The 17,584-nt window shown below is 37.9% G+C and overlaps 2 protein-coding genes across 2 annotated transcripts; one reads left to right on the top strand and one right to left on the bottom strand.

The window, feature by feature from the left end:
• Positions 1 to 386: 386 nt before the first annotated feature.
• On the bottom strand, positions 387 to 2,717 carry LOC119190704 (juvenile hormone epoxide hydrolase-like). Its single transcript, XM_037443134.1, has 5 exons — positions 2,604 to 2,717; positions 1,998 to 2,025; positions 1,836 to 1,937; positions 1,084 to 1,315; positions 387 to 615 (listed from the first exon to the last, which is right to left on the bottom strand). Exons 1-5 carry the CDS (start codon positions 2,715 to 2,717, stop codon positions 387 to 389), a joined length of 705 nt encoding a protein of 234 aa, XP_037299031.1.
• A 10,218-nt stretch (positions 2,718 to 12,935) lies between these two features.
• LOC115449285 (juvenile hormone epoxide hydrolase) lies at positions 12,936 to 17,007 on the top strand. The gene is made up of 7 exons (XM_037443137.1): positions 12,936 to 13,115; positions 13,880 to 14,107; positions 14,400 to 14,564; positions 15,028 to 15,174; positions 15,538 to 15,739; positions 16,190 to 16,420; positions 16,611 to 17,007. The coding sequence occupies exons 1-6, from the start codon at positions 12,936 to 12,938 to the stop codon at positions 16,315 to 16,317; spliced, it is 1,050 nt and encodes a 349-aa protein (XP_037299034.1). The 3' UTR covers positions 16,318 to 16,420; positions 16,611 to 17,007.
• Positions 17,008 to 17,584: the final 577 nt, after the last annotated feature.

Below are 17,584 nucleotides of genomic sequence, written 5' to 3' on the forward strand. Positions count from 1 at the left end.
CCCGGATCAACTGCTTGGAAGGCAACTATGCTGACCATTACACCACCAACGCTTGTGCTACATCACGTAAAATTAATTGGTTGAATAGGCCATCATAATTAACGTGGGACAACAGTGTAGTGTTATAAACCATCATTATAGCAGGCGTTTTTGACTGCATTTATCATAACAAGAAGCATTGCTAATAACATTGGGGGTCCATTGAATTTAACACACATTGATTTTAATAATATATTAGGTATATAGATATTATACACTCCCATCTACAATTATTCGTCTATTGCACTATTTACGGGACTTGATATTTTGGAATCTTGGCAAACAAAATAGATTGCTTGTAAAGAGCAGTTTAGGCGGGAGTAAATAAATTGTTTCTGCTTTCAACATCATTTAGTACAGTTTAATTCATTTTTGTTGAAATCAATGATCTTTTGGAGGCCGCTGATGACTTTATCAACGAAGACCTTAGGCGCTTCCATGGCGAGGAAGTGTCCGTAGTCGTCCAGGACATCCACTGCCACCAAGTTAGTAAACTTGGTGTTCAGAGCTGCTGGGGGGAAGTAGAACACCTCGCGCAGGGCCTGCAATACTACTGTTGGCACTGGTGTGGGAGCACTGCAAGAAATTTTCATAATAATATTAGCCCTGTATTACATACTGCTTAACGATCTTCTTTACTACTAAGAAGGTTTATGATTTAGGGAATTGATAAAAAGCGTAAAACTCATTGTGTCTTATAACACAATGATTAAAACAGTGTGTATGTTTTTTTAATGCTTTGAATGACGAGACGCCTGATGGTAAGCGATATTATCGCCCATAAAAAGCAAAAACACCGTCCAACACCTTGAACTACAAAATATTTTTGTTATTACACTGCTCTCGTAATCCTGAGACATGAGATGTTAAGTCTCATTATGTCCAGTAGTTACACTGGCTACAATGTCCTTCAAACCAAAAACCAATAGTGACTACACACTGCTGCTTGGCGGCAGAAATAGACATTGCCGTGGTACCTACACAGGCGGACTCTCACATATGAGAGACCTACCCCACCAGTAAAAGTGTAAAAAGGTTTTTTACCTGATATATTCCATATCGAGGTTTCTAAAGGTAAAGGTCTCCGCGTAGATCCTTATGGACGTAGTGACCTTCTCCGGGACCCAGTATAACATGATGTTGTCGATCAGCTGCTCTGGTGTGAACATGTTCAAGCCTCCCTTAGGATCATCTCTGCTTGCACTGCCAGTGGAGATTGAGAACAAATGCAGGAACCATGCCATAATACTCGCAGGGGACTTACCAACGCATAAACCTGAGGATAAAACAGTTATGTTTTTAAACCTAACAATTCATACTAATATTCTAAAGTCGGATTTGTTCCAGAATTAAGTCAAATCTTTTCTGCTTCCGCAACTCTAAGCACACATTTCAGTGTGTATACCTCATAGTCACAAAATACAAATTGAGGCCTATAAGGGTTCGCGAACATTTCCCATCCCTCTCCATTCCAACTATCCTGAGATGGCTCCTTCTCCTTCGTCTTCTCTTCCTTCACCCTATCCCCTCCCTTCTTCCTCGCAGGCCCTAAGACCGGATAGCCGTGGGTCGCCAGCGTACCGTCCGCTGACACCCTTGGTGATAACGGTAGGACCTACCAACTTCTCATAGGGACTGTCGTGGTTGCTAAGCCGGGGGATCGCTTGTACACCATTCGGAGGGTACCCCCGGTGATAACAAAGGCAGATCTCCAAAAATCAAAAAATCTCTTCTGCTTATTAAATGCTCTTAAACTGCAGTCGGATTCAGGCGAGGAAGTCACAAGTGGTACATACCAATGGCATCAGGTTTAGCAGCTTGTATGTGGAAGTAGCCAAACTCCTGAACGTAGAACTGCAGCGGGTAGAGACGGCTGACCAGCTCGGCCGGCACGAGAGCTGGCGGTTACACCGACCCCACGGATATCATTGAAAACGAGTCCTTCGTAAACGCAAAACCGAAATTGGTGTGGTAGCCTAGAATTATCTAAAAAAACATTTTTCGAATGATACTATTAATTTATAGAGTTATAAAACACACGCACATATCAAAACTTCATCCCCGAACGGTTAGACAGGCAGATTTTTCTGGTGGTAGGATATATTTTGTATACGCTCGCATAGCAACCATACATATGGTGTTAAAACCCGCCATAGTGGCCCACATACGTTTGTCGCGTTCTGAGATCGGCACGTGTATATCCGATTCCAACAGGCCGGCATAATTATGTCGACTGCCGAAGGGTAATCATCTCTCGTCAGTCGACATTGTATTGGACCCCACTCCACTTAAAATCACTTGCACTGGGGTCACTTTGCTGTGCACGTTTAAAAAAAAGGACTCCCATTTCTCATTATGTGTGTTTCACAAAAAGTATGATAATGATTATTATGCTAACACTAAGTTGTTTGTTTACTTAAGGCATGGCAAAGCGACTCCACTGCACCTTCAGATTATCTCTCGTCAATCTGAACAACTATGACGACCTGATCGAAAACGAAAATATGTAAAATACTTATGATTTAGATCACGTAGGCGAATATTTGAAATTCACAAACTCTTACATCTGGGAAGAACGTGGCCATGATTGAACATATAATACCACCCCAATCTCCTCCTTGTACGTAGAACTTATCGTATCCCAGTCTTTCCATTAGATTCTTCATTATGAACGCCATTTCAGCCCCGCCCAGTCCTTGGAGGTTGGTGGCCTATATATATCCGGCCTCGAACAGGCCGGATATATATAAACTGATCCCTGATTGAGTCACCTGGCGAAGAATAACACTCGCCAGTCGACCCTGAGCGGACCTCACTCCACTTACAATCAGGTACAATAGTCTATTTGGCGAGCCGGTATAAGAAGGCAGTGTTGTGTTATGAAGTACATTACAATCTATCTATTTATTTAGCATTATTAGACTTAGGGCTGTATTGATAGATACAACTCAGTTTCGCTCTCAATAACGATATCAGATGAGAGGCTGTCAAATGAACGTCGGCATCTTAAGATAGTATCTTACCATCTTATTCATAGACGTTTTTTATCTAAGGACGGAGTAAAGCTGTGATAACAAGTCTGTTTCTAAGTGCTGACGGCATGGCAGCCTTCTCAGTGCGTAGACATAGGGCCGTTGTGATTGGCTAATATTGTTGTATCTCAATATAAAAATGTCTATGAATAAGGGGGTTAATATTTATTTGCTGGTGGTAAGATTTATTTTATATCCGTCCGGATAGCGACACCGTACACAAAGTGCTAAAACTCGCCATAGCGTAAGTGTGTCGCGTCCCGGGATCAGCCTGTGTATAGTTCGTTACAACAGGCCGGCATAAATATGTCGACTGCCAGGGGTAATCATTTCTCGTCAGTCGACATTCTATTGGACACCACACTGTTTACCATTAGGTGCAGTAGGTCACTGCCAAGCCAACTAACTATACTAACATGAATATGTGACGGATTTGACTAATTTAACTGCTAAGTTTTGTTCACCTAACAGCGCTTACTCAGCTGAGTACAAGCTCTTAAACAATATCTTAAGCTTTGTACATTAAATAGTTCAATACATAAAATGCCTACTAGAGATTGAACTCAAATGTCGCATTGATTTCTTAATATTATCCTTATATCTAATGTCTTAAGGTAAAGAGTGTAGGGCACTATTATTAGTGTATACTCCTCTCGATATATATTTATATTAAAAGAATAGCTAGATGTACAAAAAATCTCTTCTTCTTCAGCCTTTATATCTACCCAATGCTGAGTAGGCCTTTTGCAATAGCCCAGGTTCTGTCCAGGGCAGACCTCAATCAACTTCGTCCCGCCACGTATTCAACTAGTTGATACAAAAATATTTAAAATTAAAATACTAAAAACGTGACATACGAGTATTTATGCATTGGATTGCATATTGCACAGTGACCATGAATAGACTGCAGCGGCACCTGAACTCACAGACGATATTTACAAATGTAAGTAATGTCTAGGCGAAGGGAAATTTCAATAATATATTAGTAATGCTACGCTGAATGACACTTCCTATTGTAAGCACAATATGTACCTAGATAATAATATCAGCCCTGTATTATATACCTATTGTCACACTGTTGAGCACGGGCCTCCTCTACTACTGAGAGGGATTAGGCCATAGTCCACCACGCTGGCCTAATGCGAGTTGGTAGACTTCACACACCCTCGAAAATTCGAGAATTTCTCAGGTATGCAAGTTTCCTCACGATGTTTTCCTTCACCGTTAAAGCAAGCGATAATTGTGTGTGTGTGCCCTTGGGATTTGAACCTGCGAACATTCGTCTCCGCAGTCCATTCCACAACCAACTAGGCTATCGCTTTAACCTACCTACATAATTGTGTTATATTTCTTTATGTTTTGTCTCTTTTTTATTGTACATGTTACATTATAATTAATGTGTTAATAGTAAATGTTTCTTATGTTTAAATTAAACATTAAACCGCCTTCAAACATTACTAAAAATACTATACTGATCACCAATTTTAGAGTCGGTGCCTAATCAAAATTAAATATTGTTTTCGAACACTCGTTCATGTATTTATCTAGCTAGTCGCCATCTCAACAATTAGTGACTTGCATATTATAATGTTAGATAATGTTAAATATTTTTTAGCTTTTAGTGGTTTTTGAAGGCGGTATGTTTTATTGTTAAAATATATTTATTTTTTGCGTTTTAAACGATTTCTAAAAAAGGAGGAGGTTCTCGATTTGATGAGTATTTTTAATGTTTGCTACCACAAAACTCAGTCATTTTTGAATTGATTTAGAATCTCCTTTTTGAATTGGAAAGAATATGTTCCCTGATTAGTCCAATAGAAATGTTTTTTTTAATAGATTCAGTGTTGTGGTTTTCAAATCGGAATAACTGTAATAAGTGTGTCGTCCAAGTAATCAAAATTGCGAGTTTTGCTTTCCCATCACTTTTAGTGGTGTTTTTGCGTTGAGTTTAGTTGAATCTACTTCTTACGAACATATTATATCCTTAGCATCACGCTGTTTACCCTTTTCAGGTGTAGACAAAGATGAAATATCTGAGTGTGATAGTCATAATGCGTGTATAACACAACAATGCCATCGAGCGAGTCTATTGATTACTTATAATATGCCCTAAACTAATTATGAAAAGAGCAACACCAGAGCTTCTTGTCCTTTAGAAGACTTTGCCTTTATAGTCCGCTCCGTGACCATAAAGGATGCAGTCTTCGAAACGTCGGGAGAAAATATTAATATAAACAACCGCGATTAAATTACTAAATAAATTTATTTCAACCACTAAAAAATAAAAAATAATTTAACATAATATGTACTTATATACTGGTTATGGTTATGTTAATGTACTTCTGGTTTTTAGAGATTTTTGAAGGGGGTTGATTTTTTTATCTAACTATACTAATATGTAAAGCTAAAGAGTTTGTTTGTTTGAACACGCTAATCTCTGAAACTACTGACGCGATTTTGATTTTTTGACACTAACGGGAAGCTACATTACTTCTAAATGCTACAGGCTATTTTTATCCTGGGAAAATGATTATCCTGAAAAAAACTTTTTCATCCGGGCAGAGCCGCATGCAAAAGCGATAAATACAGCAATTAATTATAGAAGGCTAGCGCTTTGCTCGCGGCTTCGCCTGCGTAAAAAAGGTTTCCGAGATAAAAGGTCTGCTATATATTTTTCCGGAAAAAAAAATACTTATGTCATTCCCAGGGTCTCAAACTATCTTTATACCTTATTTCATAGAAAAACAAGTAGTAATTGTTAAGTGTATCGTGTTCAGACATATAGACAGATGCGGCAGACAGCTATGTTTTATAATAATATATGTTTTTACTTTTCATGCGGAACAATTCCGTCATACATGGTTGCTTCATAAGTTTAACCATTAACGCAGCGCACCCAAGCTCTCAAAAGGAATAATTGTTCCCAATTTTTGCAATATTATTCATGAATGCTTCGCTCCTATTAGTCATAGCGTAATGTTATATAGCCTTCCTCGATATTTTCCATTAAATACTAAAAGAATTTTTCAATTCGAACTAGTAGTGTCTGAGATGAGCGTGTTGAAATAAAAAACTCTTCAGCTGTATTTAATAGTATAGATATTAAATATAGATACTTCCTAATTGAAATTCGGAATTAATGCTATAAAAACATTGGACGTTTGCACAAAAAATAATGATTACATAAATAAAAATAAATTCGCAGAGAGCAAAGTTAGTCGATTTTCAACTTATAAACTTAGACACTAAGCTACTAGTTTGTACGGAACCATCACTGCGAGACCAAAGCGCACACCGATGTTTCCTTTTCCTAGTAACAGGACTTTTAAGGATAGGATCACGAGCATAAGTTAATATTATTATAAAGCATTTAAAAGACATTTTTACACCTGGTTATGGGGTGAAGGGACGTGCTAATATTCACTACTACACTAGTTGTTTTAGTATTCTTGCACTAGATGGCAGTATAGCGTTATAGCCACCTTATATACCGATCAGACTTCAAGTAATGGCCATGGTAAATATACCGCAGACTATTGCTTGTTGTTACACACAAACACAATGACACTTTATCCCAAAAGGGGTAGACAGAATTGCAAACAGGGTCCTCACTTTTCGGCCGTATTCCGTCTCATTATATGATAGGTGGCGTGCCTATCGCCATACTGGGTACAAATTTCAGACTCCGCGTTCATAGTGAAACGAAAAATTCAAATATCACTTTACATGGTTTCAAACCCAAGACCTCAGAGCGGTGAGGTAAAGCACGTTCAATACAACTACGCCACTGGGGCATTTATATGATTAATTTGCTATAAATGCTTCTAGATGGCGGTGTAACGCATCAACTTTATATCGTTCTACCAAACGCAAGGAAATAAGTATTTTACAAATTATAATCATTTTAAATTTCTATATTTTGTCCACAATATAACTCGGTAAGTATATTTTGGACAAAATAACAAGCAAGCACCTAGCCATGTAATAAAATATGGAAATAATTTGTTGCACTGACAACGTTAAATTTTAATTATAAGTAGGAATCGCGCCAACTAACCAAGGCTTTATTTTCCTAGTAATTTTAATTATTTTCATTATGGAGCATGTTTATCGCGTTAATTTAATCACATATAAATAAATAATAATTCAAATCATACTTCGCTACTACATCGCGGCACAATGCATTAACTTTTATATCCTACTAATATTATAAATGCGAAAGTTTGTGAGGATGGATGTATGAATTTTTGTATGTATGTTTGTTCCTCTTTCACGAGATAACTACTGAACAGATTTAGATGAAACTTTACAATAATATTAGTCATACGTCAGAATAGTAGATAGGCTACAATTTATGTGGCGGTACAAACAATGCATTCACTGCCATCTGATCAATATCGCCGGAACTGCAAGATGATCGATGCGTTGACACAACTGTAGTAATATCACACAGTAATCACGATAGATGGCGACAGACGATACTGGCTTGCGATAGTAGAATTTGCGCAGCATATTTACCACCTCCGAATAGGAACCGTCGGAGGGGCCGCGGCCGGTCACAAGCAACATCTGCCTGAATAGAAATCTTCCTCTTCCATAGAGGAACGCAAGCAGCTATTCTTCTACAGCGGCGTTCATCTATATACGCCGCTACAGTAGTGACAACCTTGGAATCACTAAATTTATAAGGATTTTGTATTGATTGATTTTGGTCATAATATAAAGATGATGTACCGTAGGATTGCTTTTCTTAAATAGTTCTAAATATAATTCCGCGACAGCACATATCTCTACCCTTTTATGTGGAAGCCACTATGACCAGAATAGTGAGCTATAAATGTAATTAAATCGGAAACTTTTTTAGCGGGAATTTTATCCCGGAAAACTCCTTCACAGGACCGAAGCCGCGAGCACAAGTTAGTCGTACATAAAATTAATATTCATGCCTTGGCATGCACATAAGCAACTAATATTTGAACCCGAAGTTTTCGCGATACGATTCGTTTTTCAGTTGCTCGCTCTTAGATGGCGCTGCAATATATGATGCTCAGTAATCGGAATAAAATTGATATTATTTTCTACTTGGTGTTTCTCGCAATATCGCTCGTGTGATACGCCATTCCCGCACAAAAATCCATAGAACACAACGATGCCAGTACCATCTAATTAAAAAAAACAATTAGAGACATCATTATTCCCCATGAAAGCAAACTATAGGAAAAGTAACCTATATGTTACTACATTTTTTTTAGTAGTACAGACCCCTCAGTCAACACCGGGGGAACGAGCGAATGGGATACTACTTACCCCCCGGCTTAACGACTGCGAGGCCCTGGAGGAAGAGAAGAAGAGGAGAAATAGAGGGGAAAGAAGAGGGAAGGAAGGGGAAGTAATAGGATGGGCGGAGAGGAAAGGGAGGTGAACTGTTCTACGAGTCCCTGTCAGACCCCCCACGTGCACTTGCTACCATGGGGGTGTAGGCATCACAAATTGTGTGCCTAGGTCCGCGACATAATGTCCCCCCGTGCATGGGCGTGCATTCGGTGTGAAGACCGAGCGCACAAGAATTGCCTCGGGGGGGGGATGTTACTACATTAGGGTTGCCAGATTTTTTCAGCCTATAAGGGACAAATACCTTAATGGGCAAAAAATACAGGATTTTAGTTTTTTACCCAGGGACAAATAAGAAACGTAATTATTTTGTGACATTCCAATTTTTTTTTTAAATAATTTTCCGAGAATCGAGTCAGCTTTAAAATATATTTATTCGTTTTAACACATTTGTAACAATCAATACAATTATAATCGTAATTAAAAACTTTTTATTAAATTTATTAAAAACTGAGTCGTACTGATATGCATGCGACAATGCGAACGTTGCGTGCGTGAGTACTTGTCAATCGTAGATCGATCGATTTACGGGACGGAATCTGTCCTTCGGGACATTTTAAAATGTGCCTAAAATACGGGACGTCGAGCAAATGTGCAAATCTGGCACAAAAAAAATATGTTCTACCCCTGTGCCAATTTTCTTCAAAACGCATTCCGCTGTTTCTTCATTAACTTCTGACAGACATTTTCAAAAACTTTCGCCTTTATAATATTAGTAAGAAGTAAATGGCAATAGAGCAACGAGGTTGTCGACGTGGAGCCGAGGGATGCAAAGATCATCTCATGGTCAATAAAGCAATATTAGATGATGCACGTCAGATGCAAAAGAACCTGAGCATGGTATTGATAGATTATCAAAAAAGCCTTTGACAGTATCTCGCACGAATGGCTTCTCAAGATCCTTGATATATATCGATGCCCACTAATTATCAGAAAGTTTTTTGCAATTGACCATGCCCTCATGGAAAATCATTATGCTGGCCCGAGGCTCTCATGAATCAATAATAACTGAACCGATTCGCATTAGACGCGGTATTTTTCCAAGGCGATTCTCTCTCACCGCTCTTGTTCTGTCTAGCAATTTATCCTTTACGGTATATATGAAATAAATATAAACTCAAAGGGTACAAGCTTAAAGAAAGTTTCCGTATTAAACACTCTTTGTATATGGATTACTTAAAAGTGTTTGCCAACAATAGGCACAATTTAAATATTTTACTTGATAGTGTAGAAGTGTTTATTAAAGATATGGAATGTGTTTTGGATTGGATAAGTATAATATTATTCATATTATCTCGGGTCGCATTAGCAGTACAGTCGGAGAAGGTCACGTACTTTTAAGTGGAGAAACTTTCAATCAACTAGCAGTAAATAATACATATAAGTATTTAGGGGTTCACGAATCAGGCAAGATAGATCATAATATAATTAGGGAACAAACTAATAAAGAATACTTCAAAAGAGTAAAAAAAATACTTAACAGTCATCTTAAATCACGTAATATTGTAAAAGCCTTAAATATTTAAGCTATGCCGGTTTTGCTTTACTCATTCTGCGTCATAAATTAAAAAAAACAGGGATTTTAAAAAAAATTACATAAAAACAAGAAAGTTACTTACAATTAGCAAAGCACATCATCAGAAAGCAGATATAGAAAGATTATACTTACCAATAACACAAGCGGGAAGAGGATTAATAAATATAGAAAATATGTACAAAGCACCAATTGTCAAATATAAGCAATACATAATAGAAGAACAGAATCATAAAGAATAAATAAAGCAAAATATTCAATAATAATAGAAGCAGAAATAAAACAGACAGAATTACAGCTAGATCATAATAAACATACAGATAAGGAAATCAAAGAAGTTATCATCAAAAAGCAAAATCGGCAATGGCGTAACAAACCACTACACGGACAGTTTCCCAAGGAAGTACTTGACCAAGCCAATATAGATAAAGGCCAATCATTCAAATGGATAAAAAAGCAAGAAGTCACTCCCTCAATAGAATCCTCTATATTTGCCATACAAGATCAGGCAGTCACGACGCGGCAACACCAACGTGACATCCTCAAGTTACCAATAGATGGTAAATGTCGTCTATGTGCTACTAAAGACGAAACAACGCAGCATACCATCTCAGGTTGTGAAAAACTAGCAGGGAATTATTACATACTAGCTTCCGCTCGCAGCTTCGCCCGCGTGGATTTCGGACTTCAAAAATGGAGCCGGTCGCGAACGTTCGAGAATGTTCGTTTTACGAAGCTACTCGCTAGGTGATTCGCTAGCCTCTAGGTGCCAAGCAAGCCGCCTGCCTGTGCGTTCGCGACCTTATATATATACAAAAATAATCCTTATAGCATGATTCAGTATTCACGCATGATGGCTTATTATTAGCGTATTTCATGGATAACTTTGGTGTTTCTATACCGATTTCTATGATTCTTTTTATGGAATATTTAATAATGTTAACTTTTTAATTAGGGATGACTGAGAGTGTTATAAACGTAAGAGTAGACAAATATAATGAGAAAGCTTCGAACTGCTAAGCTATCGGGAGTTACACGTGTTATTGTGAGTCAACCATAAAAGATAGACATATGCTGTGATGAGATATTTTTTACATTTTTTTAAGGAGAACATTTCCGTCATACATGATTTCTGTGTAGCTTTAACCATTAAGGCTGCACACGCGACGGAAGCTTAAAAAATGGAGTAACTTCTCCCGTTTTCCCAACATTTCCCTTCACTGCTCTGCTCCTATTCATTGTAGCGTGATGAAAAGTATAGTATAACCAGCACAGGAGTATGATAAATAATTGTATCAAGTTTCATTAAAATCCGTCGAGTAGTTTTTGTTTCTATAACGGTTATACAGACAGACAGACAAAAATTTTACAAATTGCATTTTTGGCATCAGTATCGATCCCTAATCACCCCCTGATAGTTATTTTGGAAATATATTTCATGTACAGAATTGACCTCTCTACAGATTTATTATAAGTATAGATATAGACACAATAATCTTGTACAATACATCTATTGGCGTCTTGCTCGAAAACACAACCGAAAGTAGTAGAAAATGAAACAGCTAAAATAATGTGGTAAATTCCAATTCAGACAGGTGTCACTGTTATACATAACAGACCAGATTTTATATATCTAGATAAAGTTAACAATTTCACCTACCTCATAGATGTCACGGTACCTTCTGATTACAATATAGGAGCAAAGGAAATAGAAAAACTTAATAAATACCACCCATTCAAAACCGAGATTAGGCATTTATGGAACACGCAAACACAAGTCTTCCCTATAGTAATAGGTTCAACTAGTATGGTGACAATAAGTTTATCCAGATATATTAACACATTGAATTCCACCATGGATATTAACATCCTCCAAAAAACAAGCAGCAATCCATACGTCTATTATATTGAGCAGAGTGTTAGGGGATACATTTTTCGTACACGGGGAACAACAGGGCGACTGAATTAGCTCTTTCCTGAAGGTGTCAGGGCGGGTGGTCAGTAAACCCGAGCAAAAAAGCTCGAATCGGAGAAAACTCTGAAAGTCGAAGTAAGAAGTAAGATAAGATAGTAAGAGTAAGATATGTAAAGATATAATTCCGAAATACTTAAACAGAATAATATTTTATTTTGATTGTTTGTTTTTACATAACTGCATGACGTCAAGAGCACGCTACTCGCCTGATATAAGCGACAAACCATCGAGGACGTAGAATTACAAAGCATTGCGAGGCACTTCACTGCGCTCAACACTTAGACATAAGATAATAGTATGTTAATTTCGTAATGTTAATCATTTTGAAAAAGAAATAAAAACATGCGCCGCCATATTGTTTTTTACCTAGCAAGTAGGACTTTACTCTGTAAATTATTTCTATTATCTTTAATTAGGATTGATGATACAAAACTAGCGCAAAGTAATGAAAGTAAACTTGATTACTTTTATTACTTTGCGCTAGTTTCATTGAGGTTTATATTTATTTTATTTCCGCGGTCAAACAAGTAAATACGAGCGATGTAGTGTTCTGGTTATAGATACTGAAGTCAGTGGATTAAGATTATATTTTTTATTAGAAAACTAATTTTGCACGCTTCTCCTCTTCTGTAATATTTCATATAAGTAAAAGCATTATCAAACTTCGAATATAGATAATATTACAATAATTTGAAAAATATAACTAAAAATGTCACAAGAAAGCAAAATTATCGATGTTTTTCCCGTGTATGAGCTTTCATATCGCCTATCAGGCGAGCATGCTACTCGTCTCGTCATATAAAATAATAAATATAATATATTCTTCTAGGTACAAACGAAATATTAAACCGCTAAACAATTTCATGTTGACTTTTGCTTACTCTAAAACAAATGAACACCTGTGCATACCGGAACAGATACGTATTTTATATTAATTTGTTATGGATATAAAAGGTGGTGATGCATGCGAGGAGTCGCAGACTCTCTCATGATGCATTCGTGGCTGGTGTTGGGCTTGGTGGCGGCGGTGGCGGGGTACGACTACACTACGGTGCCTGGTCTGAACCATGACACGTGGTGGGGTCCCGAGGGCAAGGAGGAAGACACCAGCATCAGGCCCTTCCAGATTAAATGGGAAAAAGCGGTAAGTACATGATAGCGTCACGCCTCTTTACCCTTTTCAGGTGTAATAGATACAGGTTAGGTTATATGTAATAAGAAATAAGCCAAGACATACTATTGACCAAATGCAACAAGAAGCTAAGTCGTAAGTAATAGTAAGTAAGGCTTCGGAAGCCCGTAAGTAGTAGGTAGCAACGTAAGTCAGATTTTTGAAACATAGCATGCCGATTTGAAATGACCGATTTAAGATAACCCAAAATTGACAAAGAATACAATAATATATCACTGGATTCTATTCAAAGTGTTAATATTATAATATTACGTATTTTTATTAGTTTATACCGTGAGGTGTGACTTTGTGACTATGAATTTTTAATAATTTCTTTTACCATCTTATTCTATAATAGAAGATCAAACTTTTTGAAATAGCTGTTAGTTATTGTGCACACATTCAACAAAGTATGATGTAACTATAGCAAATTAAATATTATATCTTAGGCTTTGTATAAAAATATTATCAGTTCCGTATCCCTCCAGGGAATTTACGCTGCGGCCAATAAGAGCAAAGGATCAAAATCCTTTATGCAATATGCTGGAAAAATTTGGGACGATCCTACATTGGTGAAAAAAGACAAATGTTATAGATCTCTCAAATTTGGGGTGGAATCCTGCTAGCGTTAAACAGGAAACTTATTAGAATCTGCTCTGGGATGTAACCTCAGGTTCACCCAGTTGCAAGCCCATATTTCGCAATACTGGATAAATAGTAAATGTTGTTATTTGCAGATGATTGATGACTTAGTATACAGATTGGAGAATCGTCGTAAATTCGTGCCTTCAATGGACGACACTGCGTATCACTACGGAGTGAACACTCACACCATCGGATACTGGCTGGACTACTGGGCGAGAGACTATAACTTCACGGCACGGGAGGCGTATGTCAACAAACATCCTCAGTTCATCACCAATATGCAAGGTCTTGACGTTCATTTCGTCCGGATCGTGCCTGAGGTAAAAATTAACAATTAGAAAAGCGAAGTCACATGTTGGTTTTGTTAATCCTGAGCTAAAGTGATCTGCGTTTGGTCTCGATGCCGAAATTGCACCAGTGTTTTCTTTCACAGTCAGCATATTTTATGAAATATCTGAAATAACAGTAGCTGACGAAATAATAGCTATTAAAAGAGCAAACACTTACATAATAATACCAATGAAATATAACTTTGCGATCCTTAAAGAAGGAAAATAATTTCAAAAATCACTTAGGTAAAATCAGGACTGCATTTTCAATTTGTAATGACAGGTACCCGAAGGCAAGAGAAAGATCCCACTTCTCCTGCTGCACGGTTTCCCGGGGTCCTTCCTGGAGTTCCACGAAGCCATCGACCACCTCATCGCGGGTGTTGCAGACAAAGACTTCGTGTTTGAAATCGTAGCACCTAGCTTGATTGGTTTCGGTTATTCTGACGTAAGTTTATTTTTTTAAAAATACGAATGGTTGTGAAGAAATCGGCCAGAGACATAGCCACTGTAGGGCTAAACGATGTAGTGCACGGGAATCGTCGAGAGCAGGAGGCCCTCCTGACCCTTAACATTGTTTTTTAAGTCACCGCCCTGTGATACCTAACATAGTCCACAATTATAACATGTGCTAAATTGACAGCTTTTTATGTCGTAAAGATCACAGTTGTTTTTGACTTAATTTTAAGTTAGTTGAAATTATTAATATTAGTTCGTAGAATGAAATATTAAGCCTTATACCCTCTTTATATATTGTTTTATTTCACATATAATAGATTACCGAATAAATACAATATCAGTTAGTGCATATAAAGTCTTTTAACATAATTATGACCCAAAACGTATGTCTCCGTATTAATATTAAGTATTTCATGATAATACAATATGCTCTTTCTTAATTTTCTCTACAGTACACTAATAAACAAGGTCTGGGAGGTGCAGAAATGGCAGTTATCTTCAAGAAACTGATGAACAGATTGGGGCACGATAAGTTCTTCGTGCAAGGAGGAGACTGGGGAGCTCATATTGCCGATATTATGGTTGTCTTCTTCCAAGAGGTAAGCGTAGCAGATGCCACAGGTGTGTTGGCTCATAGCTGGTGTATCAATTCTAAGTCTGTAATTTATATGATAGTGGTATTTTAATTTTTTATCTGATAGCAACCTATGTACTTATGCGAATTCTGCCATAGTATCCCACGTAGGTGTACCGCGAAATGTGTGTTTCGAAATCACTGTACCGTCTAGTTTCGATCAGGCCAGCATATTGTCGACTGGTGAGGGATAATCATCTCACGTAGTCGACGTTCTGTCTACACTTACCGTCAGGTAGGGTAAGATAGTAGGTACCTACGTGAGTGGATCTGCCCGTAGCCATACGAATGACGAGACGGCAATTTTGAAATAAAACTTGTTCCACAGGAAATCATTGGTATGCACACCAACCTTGGTATGGCATTGACAGACAAAGCCTTTAGCATGATCACTATGGGCTCCCTCTACCCTGCAGCTCTGATGCCCAACGATCTGACCGGACGTCTATACCCTCTGAAGGACACACTACAATGGCTCATGAGGGAGTTCGGTTACTTCCACTTCCAGGCCACGAAGCCTGATACTATTGGTAAGGGAATAATTTGGTTTGGATTAATATTTTCATCAAGAAGTTACGTTATTGAAAAATCTATTGGTAAAGAATATCTCAAACACACGTAAAAGTAAGTGACATCATCAAATCATTACATTGACAGCAGAGCAAAAAGAGAAAAAGATGTCGAAATAACCACAGCTTAAAACCGTAATTACACTGAATATGTTCTAAGATCAGAGCACAACAGTGAACAATAACGCTTTGGCGGGAGAAATAAGCATCTACATATGAGAACTTTGGCTTGCAAGAGTGCTATCACCTAGTATAATAATAGGGGCACGGGCCTCCTCTACTACTGTGAGGGAATATGCCTTAGTCCACCACGCTGGCCTAGTGTGGGTTGGTCACTAGTGTCTAGTTTAACACCTAGTGTTTCTGCTATAATGATAAGATTATACATGATTCTAACAAGCGTTGTTGCAGGTATCTGCGTGACAGACACCCCGTCAGGCATGTTCGCGTGGTTCGCTCAGCTAATCTCCATGGCCAGCCGCCGCGCCAACTACGATGATCCTCGCGGAGGTCTCGATCTCTACACCCCGAGCAGCTAATAGACAACGCCATGATCTATTGGGCTCCTAACAAGGCCTCTTCTGCCATGAGAATCTACGCGGAAACCGTCAATTGGAGGAATTACGACATGGGATTTATCAAGTCAGTATTTTGGAATTTTGAATCAGACAGCTGGTCGTAAAACATTGTGCTATGCAACGATGAGCTCACAAAAAAACATAATTTGTCGAATCAACTTTCAAAAATTGCTTTTGCAATCTCGTTGTTTGGATTTTGCCCATAACATCTTGCCTAACTATTGTAATGACACCAGTAATATTTTTCCCCGCAGTGAACCAAGCTCGGTGCCAATAGTGGTAGTCCAAGCCCCTGATGAAATCTACTACATGCCACCAGCAGTATTGAATACCAAGTACACGAACCTCGTCGCAGTCGACGTTCTATCTGAGGGAGGACACTTCCTGGCGTACGAGATGCCCGAACAGTTTGCCAAGCTAGTCATCAGCGCTGTTGAGAGGATCTTAAACCACAAACAATGCGATAAAAGCGAACTTTGAGATTGATTGCCTCGATCATTTTGTAGATGTGAAACATTTTTTATAAGTTTTTGTAACCATCAAATAAATAACCTGACTAAATTTAAATGTCCAAAAACTAAACACTTTTATATTTTTCTTCGTGATTTTCAATTTGTTTTGTATTTTCTAAATAAAGAGTTATTTTTAAGACAAGCGTATTAAGTGATATGGTAAAATTATAATTCCCTTTGAAATGAAATTAAATGAAATGAAATGATTTATTTCAATCTGTAAAATGTTATACATTATTTAGATTCCGTCAATATTAACTCTACCACCAGTTCGGAAAGAAGTTTTCACCAGAGAAGAACAGGCAAGAAACTCTGGTGTTGCTCTTTTCAATCAGTTTAGGGACTAAAGACTAAAGACTACAGTACATGATAAAGTTAGAAGTGAAAACAAAAAAAAGTTTAGAGCAGTTCATTTATAGGCTCGTGAAATAAGGAATAAATTAATTTAATTTTTTATATGACTGCACAACCCTCTCAGAAATCATGAAATTTCCCTATTATCCTTATTATTATTTCCTCCCAGCACCTCTAGCAATTAGAAATTAGAAATTAGAAATGTAAGCGAAATGGGCAGAACAGTCCACACAAGCAGCACCCGTTCACGAGTATGACGCATGTGCCAGCCATCGGCCTCCTCAACCATATTGTAGGGAAGTGGCCGACCCGTCACACGACGCCGCCGCAGGTACAGACAGTTAGAGAGTATTTCATACCCA

The sequence above is a fragment of the Manduca sexta genome, chromosome 5, assembly GCF_014839805.1.
Source record: "Manduca sexta isolate Smith_Timp_Sample1 chromosome 5, JHU_Msex_v1.0, whole genome shotgun sequence".
Taxonomy (NCBI): domain Eukaryota; kingdom Metazoa; phylum Arthropoda; class Insecta; order Lepidoptera; family Sphingidae; genus Manduca; species Manduca sexta.